Here is a 10,818-nt window from a genome sequence, read left to right as displayed (position 1 = left end):
TTTTTTAAAGCACTTACTTTGTTTACAGCATATATGTTTACAAGAAAGTTAAATAACTATGCAAGCACAGTCTCTAAATAGAAGTTGTAATAAATCCTAAGACACTACAGTAGTACACTGAGGACACAATTTGATCCCTAAATCCCTCTTCCATCTACTGCTCAGGAAAAGCAGCAAACAAAAGGCCTCAGTGTTTGTAGAAAACTGAGTTATTCAAAGCAGGTAAAAGCCCTGTTTACTCCTTCCAGAAAGCAGAGTGTTTTCAGATTATAAATGACAGAGTTGCCCTTGTGTAGCACAGAACAATTGTGATAAGGCTCTACTTCAGGGCCTAAATTATGAAAATAGTGGGACAATGAACAGAAGAAAGGAAAGCTTTAGCTTTGAACGCAGAATGACATCAGGCCTTGACAAAACCGAAGATTCTTAATTTTAAAAACGCTTTCTTTTATCAGCTTTTCATTATCTGTGACATCAAGAGAGCATTAGTACAATGTAAGCATGTGATTTCAAAATGCCACAATTGCGCCAACTGCCTGTGCAAGCGCAGGTAGTATTGGAGACGTGACCAAAAAAACACTACAGCGAGCATAGGGCTTTATTTGCATCACGAGAAACTCTCCCTGTCTAATATAGGATAAGTTTGTGAAGACACGTTTCTTTCCGCTTGAAAGTGCCCCCGGGGACAAGTATTCACCTCGTCCGAGCTTAAGGCCGTGGCATTAGTGTTGAGTCACTGGGTACAGCGGTCATGCGACATAAATATTTGATGACGGAGATCGTAGGAGCCCAGGTGCCAAGGTAAACCGCTGGCAAAGATGATTGTGATTATGGCTTAATGTAGCAGCAAGCAGGGTCGGGGCTGAGACACGGTTCCAGTCCTAAAGGCATTGCATTTTAAGTTTGAAGCAAACTTCAAGCCTCCCATGTGACGTGTGCACGCCTCGGTGGTTTTAATAATATGAACCAGGGTTTGTGCCGCGATTCCTTCCAGTCGTTAGATCGGAATCCTCTCTCTCTCCCACTCTTCCCCCACCTCAGACTTCGTTCACCCGCGAGTCCCTCCTCGGCTCCTTCCCTCCCCCGCCCAGGAGCGCTTCGCCATTCATCAACCGGTTCACACCGGCAGCGGCCGCCGCGCGGTGACGTCCGCGGGGAGGGGGGGGGAACGGGCTTCCGCCCCCGCTCGTCGGCGCTCGGCCTGGATTGGTGGCCGGGGGTTCGCACGTCGCGCCGGCTATAAAAGGGAGGGTTTGTGACGCAAAGGCGCCTCGGCGCGCGTATTGGCTCTGTGGACTGCGGGCCGGCTCGGCTACGCGCTCTCTTCGGCGCTGCTCACTGCATGGTAGAGTCTGGTGCCCCCGCCGCCGCCGTCTGCAAAGCCGCCGCCGCCCCGCCACGACCACCGCCACCCCCTGCCCTGCAGCCGCCGCCACCGCCGCCGCCTGTGTCGCCGCCGCCTCGGGACCGGCTGTATGATTAGGCCACAATCTTCAATGAGTAAACATATTCCTGTGAGTACTCGTCGCACCGTCGCCTCTCGGGCCGGGGCTCTGCGACCGCCCCCCCATCCCCGCCGTCGCCTTTGTTCAGAGCCGGCGTCCGCTCTCCACCGTCCTGGCCCGCAGTTCCGGTGTGCCCTGGGCGGGAGGGGACCGGGCTGCAGCCCTGTGACCGGCCGGCGGCGGCTGGCTGCGGGCAGGCGGACGTTGGGGGTTGCGGGTAGCGGTTGGCCACGGGAGGCACCGGCTTCCTGGTCCCCGCCGAGCCCCGGGTGGCGCGGGCGGTACGGCCGGGCCAGTGCGGCGGGCGAGGGCGGTTTCGGCCGCCGCAGCGGGCCGGGTGGGGCGGCACAAAAGCCGCTTTGTGACCGTCGCCTCCGCCCTCGGCCCTCCAGCCTGGCGCGCCTGGTCCAGGCCCGGAGGGCTCCGCGACATCCCGGGCCCCTTTGTTTGGTCGAAAGAGAGCGTCCCGCTTGGGGAGCGGGAGACGTGGCCCGGGGTGGGGCAAGGGCTGCGCGTGTCACTGCGGAGCCGGATACGGGGAGGGCGCGGCGGCGGCGGCGGCGGGGTAGCCACCGGACCCGGGCCGGCGTGGGGTAGGCGGGGCTGGTAACGGTTTCCGCCGGGAGCTCTCCGAGCTCGGGGGCCGGCGCGGGACGCGAGCCTGGCGCAGCCACCTTCGTGCTCCGCGACCGAGACTGGCGCCTCTGACAAAATGGCCTCGGTCTCCGCGCCTGACTGAAGGCGCGGTGCGAACCCGTGATTGCGGCGCGGAAAGGGGGCGCCGCGGGCAGGCCCCGTGTGCGCCGAGCAGCAGCCTTCGAGGGGCTGTCCAGGAGCCGCAGCCCCGCGGGGGCTGGAGCAGCTCTGCTAGGTGAGCAGACTCCTTGCCCCCGCCCTGCTCACTCAGTCTCCACCTGGTAATTCTAGCTGTTCCGGATTTAACGCCCCAGTTCAGGCTCTGGATAATGGGAACAAGTCGAGTCTTGTCCTTTTCCTGGGGCAAGTCGGTCTAGCAATGGCCTTGGAAACTTCCAAGGTTACTGTTGCACTGAAGCGAAGGAGTCCCCGGCCGGCACCAGCACGCACTTTGCCTGCCAATCTTGGAATGGCCCTGGATGGCGCCTTTTAATTGGAGACTATTTAGAACTGTTCCTGAAGTTCTTGGTGTAATGTGTGTGTTGTTGCCTCCTGTTGGCTTGTGGCAACAGTAGCCAACCAGAGCCAGAATTCTAAGGTTTATACTCTGTTCCCTGCGAAAGCCTCTGCCATTCCAAGAGTGTTAAGTTGTTATTTGTGCTGTAATTGGAACTGTCGAACTGCTTGAGATCCAGATTCTGAGGCAATGCTTCCTGTTACTCTTTTTTTCTATGAATTTTGTTCGATGGCAGTAAATCAGTTGAAAAACAGAAAGCTAGGTAATTCCCAAGAGTAAGCAGCATTTTACACAAGCTTTATTCTAGATGCATCGCCTAAAACAGTAGATGGACGAACTATTTTACAAAACAGTTATAGAGATTAATGCCTTGTTTCTGCAGTCTGACAAACTGACTTAAGTTTTTGCACAGAAATTGCTCTTCCCCACCCCCACGTATATTAGTGTGATTATTTGCAACTCAAAATGGGAGGAGGGAAATTACCTAGTATTTTTGAACTGCCTATCATAGTTTTTTCTGTAGCGAGGAAATTGAGAAGGGCTGGAGGTGTCTTGGGAAGAACAGGAAGATAATGTATTAGTAGTGGTCACTTTCTTTGGTAGAAGTCGTCTGTCCCCGCGCTCGCCCCTTCCCACTCCCGCCCCCCCTCCCCCACACAAGCCGCTGTGTGACTCCACTTAGTAAAAATAACCAGTTCACTAGGTGAATTATTTCTGTATTGCTTTCTCTGCTTCCTGGTAACTTGCTTACATGAAAGAATATGGTCACACTAGCTGTAACAGGAATTTTAGCTGTTAAATATGGAAATGGTTGTGTGAAGTACTGTCTTATAAATCGGCCTACAGTTGCAAAAAGATAGTACCTGGAATCAGATTACTGAGATAAAGTGGTTGCCTTTAACAGCTTTACAGGTGATTTCTTTAATTCAAAGTATGTCATCAGAAAGGTGCAAGAATACACTTTTTTTTCCTAAGGAAGTAATATTTAGGATTCGAGGTGAGATTATAATTGAAATTATTTCCGGGTTACTACAGCCTCTCTTCACTGTAATAGAATGAAGTCCTTAATGGATAATTTAGTCACTAATTTTTTGACCCAGCTAAGTGGGACTTCAAGGTGTAAAATGAAAATAGGAGCAGATGTTTGAATTTAATGTTAAGCCTTTTAAATATTTAAATTTAAGCATAGAAAACTAATGGAAACTTTTGTTATAAAATTTTATATTCTTGAAAGTACATGTGAAGTGTTTGGGACTGTGGCTGGCACTTGGTGCTTTTGTTAAACTGCTATTAATATTTCTTAGTCCTGTATTCCTAAATATACAAGTTCTTATGAACTACTTGTAAGAAGACTAATATTAACATCAGTGCTTTTTATGTACATAAGATGAAAATAGGCTGTATTCGTTTAATGTTTGATAGTAACATAAAATTGATTTAGTTCTTTAAGGAAATTTGGGGTAGATATATAGTTATTGATTACTGGATGATTACTTTGATTTTGATACCTAGGAAAAGAAGTACCAGGTAATTTCCACCGCCCACCCCATTCTTCTTGCACCCTGAATTAGATTCAATTTTAGGCTGGATGAGGGAAATTTTGTTGTTAAAATGCAAGAGTATTATTGAAATTATGGATAGCTTTTATAATTATAAATGGGAATTCTTTTTTAAATTTATAATATACAGCCTTATAATACTTCATGTAACAAGTTGATTAACTTCTAGAGACTTTTTTATAATTATAAATGGGAATTCTTTTTTAAATTTATAAATATACAGGCTTATAATACTTCATGTAACAAGTTGATTAACTTCTAGAGACTTAAATGAGGAAAATTTGTTAAAAGGGAATGCTAAATTAGTTAAGTGAAGACTAACAGCTTCAAAGTTTTCATAAAGTTTATAATATGTAATAATATTTTATTAGTTGGAAAAAATCAGTAAATTTCATGAAAATGGAAAGCAAACAACCAACTATTAAAAGGAATACTTAATAGAAGTATATGTATAGGGGGTATTGACCAAATGTAACAGTGGTATTCTTTGAAGGATCTTTGTATTAATTATATCGGTACTTTCAATTTAAAGTAATTTATTTGTGAATGCTTGTTTTATGCTTACTGGTTTAATCTGTAATCCTTGTATTTTGTGGTTCAAGTAAAAGTTGTAGAGGTGGCTCGAGCCCAAATTTGAAAAAATAGTTGTGTGCCTAAATATTGTAGTAGCATAACATGTTCCTTTTGAATTGGAAAACAACTTTTTTTCCTCTCTCTCTCTTTTTCTTTTAAACAGCAGTTCTGTGGTGTTCTTGGTCACACATTTATGGAGTTTCTGAAGGGCAGTGGAGATTACTGCCAGGCACAGCACGACCTGTATGCAGACAAGTGAACTGTAGAAATTCACTACTACTCCACCAAGAAGCCCCCGTAAGAGTGGTTAACCTGGACACAGAAGTGTTGAATTGAAATCTGCAGAGCATTTTACAAGAGTTCTGACCTGGATGGGGTAAACCTCAGTGCACTTCCTTTCTATTGCCTCAGTATTACTGGATTGAAGAATTGCTGCTGCTTGTTAGGAGGTTCATTTCATTTCCCATTACTCTCAACTTCATACTCAAAGCACTGAGAATTTCAAGTGGAGTATATTGAAGTAGACTCAGTTTCTTTGCATCATTTCTGTATTCAATTTTTAAATTCTTTCATAACCCTATTGAGTGTTTTTTAACTAAATTAACATGGCTCGAATGAACCGTCCAGCTCCTGTGGAAGTTACATACAAGAACATGAGATTTCTTATTACACACAATCCAACCAATGCGACCTTAAACAAATTTATAGAGGTAAGATTTGAAACTTTCTAATGTCTTAAATTTGCAGTTTAATAGTGCGCTTTTTGTCTAACAAAGTATTTTGGAAAATTCCGAGGTAGTATGCCTGCAGTTCCAATTTCCAGAAATGAAATATCAGTGATTTCTTTAGGTTTAAGGTAAATTATTTTATACATTTCAAGAAGGGCATATACTTGAGCTAGTTTGGATTTATAAGATATCTAGGTTTCCATGCCTCAAAGTTTGCTTAATTTAAAATTATATGTGGACAGTATAATGGTATGGCTCTTGCTTATCTTCACATGAAATTTACAGGAGGAAGGCTGCCATTTATATGGATTGTTCACATATCAGTTGAGCCTAATAGCTAATACCATAAACCAAAGTTAGTTTATGTCATGGACCCACTATTAATACATAAAATTCAATTTTCAGTTACTAATTTTCCTTCTTTCTGGTGGTCGTTAGATAGCCAAAACTGTCTCACTACCAACTTCTTTTGGCTATAAGGAAGGAATAGAGTGCTGAATAATTTATTTGAATGCATACATATTTTATATGTGTGTGTGTACCAATGCTCAGAAATAAGAAATAGGCCTTCCAGATCTTATAAATACCTTTGATGACCATCTATGTATTTTTTAAATGCCAGAAGAGTTAATATTTTAGTAGTAATGCATAATCTTGAAGTCTATGGTTTTAAAGTCAGATTACTTACAGTCATGAGTTATTCCTTTGGTTCTGTTTACCTTTATCTCTGAATTGTTTCTAATCCTCTTTTGTTAGTGCTTCATCTCCCACTAGCCAGTGTTACCATGACTATAAACAGTATTTGAAAGGCCATGAAAATTTTTTTAAAGCTTAGAATTAAAACATGTAATGTTTAACATTCCCTCTTCCTTTCATGCTATTCTAGTATTGTCATTTAAAATAAGATTTCACTTCCCTGTTAAGCATATTCATCCCATGATTTTTTGTTAACCTGCAATACCTGTTGGAGAAATGATCAAAATGATAAAAAAGGTGACGATAGTGACAATAGTATGAAGACTTTATTGAGTATTTTTTCAACCTGCATTTTATACAGGAACTTAAGAAGTACGGAGTTACCACAATAGTAAGAGTATGTGAAGCAACTTATGACACTACTCTTGTGGAGAAAGAAGGCATCCATGTTCTTGTAAGTATTTAGTAGTTCCGGTGCGTTTATGATACTGTGATACAAGTTTATTCAAATAAATCAACTTCAGAAAGTTTAATTTTTAAGTTAAAAAATTATGTAATATCTTAATTTCAAAGCTGAGATCTTTGAAGTAATAAAAGATCTTTGTTAAAGATTCAGCATTTATTTGCATTTCATTGACGGGTAACATAGAACATGTTTAAACATGTTAAAATGCATTTGAAAACATTTGAGTGTTAGAAATTTAGAATTATTAGTGTGATTTAAAAAAAAAAAACGTTTAAATATTTTTCTGATTTAGGATTGGCCTTTTGATGATGGTGCACCACCATCCAACCAGATTGTTGACGACTGGTTAAGTCTTGTAAAAATTAAGTTTCGTGAAGAACCTGGTTGTTGCATTGCTGTTCATTGTGTTGCAGGCCTTGGGAGGTAAGAGAATTTCTTAATCCAGTTAATGATATTGGTCTTAATTCCAGTGCAAACTTGATGTCGACTCCAGTAAAGACTCAGTTATCACTTCATGAATCAATTTGCTTTGTTATATTACTTACTGAACTAAATTAAAAAGTAGGTGGTTATAACAACATGATGTATTTCCAGCACAGCTGAAACTAACATGCTGTAGCTATGATTTATACTAAACTCTATGGGCACAATTTTTTGTAGAGCTAATAGTGTATGCTAGACTATATCTATGGTGTTGGAATTGTTGTCTAAGCTCATTGAGGAAAAGGAATATGAATGATCTTGAAGGTAGTTTAAAGTGCATATGGTGTACTTTTGACAAGGTCCTTTATCCTGGAGATTCTGATTCAGTAGGAACTCATTACCAAGTAGTGCCAAAATATGCACATCTAGAATTTGTAAATCTCTACCTCCACGCCAAAAGTCCTGTTCTCCTAGTGAAGAATGAAATGAAAATGGATGGCCGTGGGGTGATTTGCATGCAACTGTATCACAATCTCATTAATAATAAAACAAAGCAAACTTTCAGAAAGTCTTAAGGAAATGAATTCTTATGTTTAAAAACAAATCCTTTTTTGAAGTGGAAAATATTTTACTGCTTGGAATTCAGGAAAAAATTATCTGCATTTATCAAGATGTTGCTTTTCCCCTAAATATTTTCAAAATCACCTTCCAATACAAGTTTTAACTTCTAGGTTTAATTTGTAATAGTTAAGGGTATAGTTCATTTTTGGTTTTAGATAAAATCGGGGTTTGCTGATACTTTATTAATTTAATTTTTTAACATAAAGCTAACATTTACTACACATATTACTTAACATAGGAAGTATAGTAAATAATAGTAGTTCTATATTGGGGAATGTTTGGACTGTTGGATTTTCCAGGATTTGATTTTGAAAAAATGATTTATCAAAATTCTTACCTTACCAGAGCTCCAGTACTTGTTGCCCTAGCATTAATTGAAGGTGGAATGAAATATGAAGATGCAGTACAGTTCATAAGACAGTAAGTTTATAATGAAATTTTTTCCCAATTCTTTATTTAATGTGTTAAGTAGCACTATGAAATCATTTTTTTCCAACAACCAATTTTTTGCATTCTGTGTAGATGTTCACATTAGATTCTAGTCCAATAATAATTTTTTGAATTGTTTTTGATTGAATATGTTGCTTATTTGCCTTTATTTAGGTACAGATAATATTCGATAAAATGCACAGGTTTTAAAGGTAGACGAGTTGTCAGTAACAGCCAAATAAAACAACCACCTTGTACAATATATAGAATATTTTGACTTTTCCAGAAAGTACCTTCGTAGTCATCTTCCCTGCCACCAGAGGCAACCTCTCTGACTTCTGTTACCATAAATTATTTTTTTCTCTTTTTGGACTTCATACAATTGGATTCATAAATTTTAATTTTAACCACTCAAGATTTGAAAAATTAACTTTATAACTTTTTCTATTTATACATGTATGCATGTCCATATTTCTGTATTAGTTATAGTATAATAATCAAAAGATAAAATTGCCATGAGAGGTGATAATTGCCTAAGCACAGTAAACCTTAATGTGAGGGATTTTGCTTTAATTACTCCTACCTTTTTTTTTCCTTCCAGAAAGCGGCGTGGAGCTTTTAACAGCAAGCAACTTTTGTATTTAGAGAAGTATCGTCCTAAAATGCGGCTGCGCTTCAAAGACTCCAATGGTCATAGAAACAACTGTTGTGTTCAATAAAACTGGGGTGCCTGATGCCATGGCCCCAGAAGTGGAACTTGAGACAGGACCTAATTTGTCATACATGTTAGCTAATAGGTTGGCTTGGTGAATAAGTTTATTGAAGCTTCCATAGGAGTATTGTAAAGCAGTTTTACCAGGCCACAAGCTTGACAGAATTGCAGCCTTTATTTTATGTTTGGGTTACGATCAGCCTCTTTTGACACTTAGCAAAAGATTCTTGTTGTTCAGCATTTAAAATGTGCTTTTCATTTGTACCAATCGACTTTTCCTGAAATCATGCAGTATTATGTCTTTAAATCTATTCCCATGCCAGAATCTTATCAATATATAAGAAATTTAGAAAGATTAGGTGCCAAAATACCCAGCACAATACTTGTATTTTTTGGTTTCATATAGAACTGAAATCCCAGGAACTATGAACACTCTGGACCTTATCTGGTTTATATATCCCTTCAGTCATTTCAAACAGAAAGTAGACCTACATGGTTATTTGCCTGCTCACTTTATGTTTACATCTCCCACATCATACATGTATGCATCAGGTTTGCTCAACTTTTTTTTTTAATACCAAGTCTTACAGTGATTATTTAATGTCTTTCTAAAAAATCTCATTTTGTGCTGTTATGGAAAGCCTCCATTTTGAAAATTTACATTGTATAGAAGCACATGTCTTTAATGTCTCCAGACAAAAAAGCCTTACAGTTAATTTTAATGTTTGCACTTGGGGTGCAACTTACAGGGAGGGCCTGAAAACTGAATGGGAGGGGGCTATTAAGTATTTTTAGTAAAATGTTGCCTTTGTCTTGTGCAAAACATGTAGAATATGCTCTTTAATTTAGTAAAAAATTTTTTAAGGTAGAGATGCTTAGTTATTGTAGCTAAAACAATTTATAATCATAAATTTCAAAATTCTTTTAATTTTTTTTTTCTTAATCCGAAGTTGTTTACAACTTATTTTTGTTTGAAGTGTGATTTTTTTTCTTCCCAACCTCTCTTGCAAAAAAAAAAAAAAAAAAATGGGTTTCTGCTAATGAATTGAGCAGACATCTAATATTTTATATGCCTTTTGAGCTGTGTAACTTAATATTTGGATACTTGATAATTTGTTTTATTATGTAATTGATAAAATGGTGATGTGTATTAATGTTAGTTCAACCATATATTTATACTGTCTGGGAATGTGTGGTTATAGTTCTGTGGGAGAAATAATTTGTCAGTGTTCACCAGCTTGTAAAAATCTAGTGCGAGAGCTTAAACATCTAAATAAATAATGAAATGCATTTATCATCAATGATAATTGTTTTGCTTAAAGTTAACTTATTTTGTAGAAAACATTAAGACTGAAATGAGTTTCACTTAGTGCCATTCTTTTTTAACAAATGATGGATTAAATGAAGTTAGTGTAAGTAAGCTCTTTATAGACAGTTTTTTAGAATTCTGATGTTTAAAAGTGCTTTTTATTATAAACTTTGCTTTTTATAGGTTTAGATGATTTTGACCAATATGTGTAGTAGACGTCCTTGATTTGAAGCTCTGCTCCACCAATTAACTGGTTTGGGGCAACTTCTGAGCCTCATTTTTCGCATTTGCAAATTAATGATTACATACCTTTATAGGGTTGGGTTTTTTTTTTAATTTGACATTATTATTTGGCACATGATTTAATGTTTCAGTAATCTGAAACATTAAATTGCATAGCTCATGTTAATCTAAAAGGGATTTAAGTCAGATGTCTTTGAGTCTTTATTTTAAATAGCAGTCACAACTGATTTTACTCAAGATTTGAGCAAAAATAAGAAATGATACTCTACCTTATGTTTTAAAGAATTGCTTCCATCTCTTCATGGCAGATTAGCACTTAATATACTTCATTCTTGAAACTTAGAGCTGGGACGTAAGGAACAAGAGGGACTTCTGGGAACCCTTGGTTCTTCAGATCTTAG

The 10,818-nt window shown here is 39.3% G+C and overlaps 1 protein-coding gene across 2 annotated transcripts; it reads left to right on the top strand.

The window, feature by feature from the left end:
- The first annotated feature begins 819 nt into the window (after positions 1-819).
- Positions 820-10,167, top strand: PTP4A1 (protein tyrosine phosphatase type IVA, member 1). Of its 2 annotated transcripts, none has more exons than XM_011361190.2 (6): positions 820-1,514; positions 4,954-5,500; positions 6,576-6,668; positions 6,973-7,103; positions 8,070-8,144; positions 8,755-10,167. In XM_011361190.2, the coding sequence occupies exons 2-6, from the start codon at positions 5,396-5,398 to the stop codon at positions 8,870-8,872; spliced, it is 522 nt and encodes a 173-aa protein (XP_011359492.1). In that variant the 5' UTR covers positions 820-1,514; positions 4,954-5,395; the 3' UTR covers positions 8,873-10,167. The 2 variants fall into 2 exon arrangements, with proteins under 2 accessions (XP_011359492.1, XP_011359494.1); XM_011361192.2 differs by having other exon boundaries at positions 1,262-1,514; positions 4,957-5,500.
- Positions 10,168-10,818: the final 651 nt, after the last annotated feature.

The sequence above is a fragment of the Pteropus vampyrus genome, unplaced genomic scaffold (assembly GCF_000151845.1).
Source record: "Pteropus vampyrus isolate Shadow unplaced genomic scaffold, Pvam_2.0 Scaffold64, whole genome shotgun sequence".
Lineage (NCBI taxonomy): Eukaryota > Metazoa > Chordata > Mammalia > Chiroptera > Pteropodidae > Pteropus > Pteropus vampyrus.
Note: the sequence above shows the minus strand (reverse complement) of the source record. Positions and strands in the feature narration are given on the sequence as shown.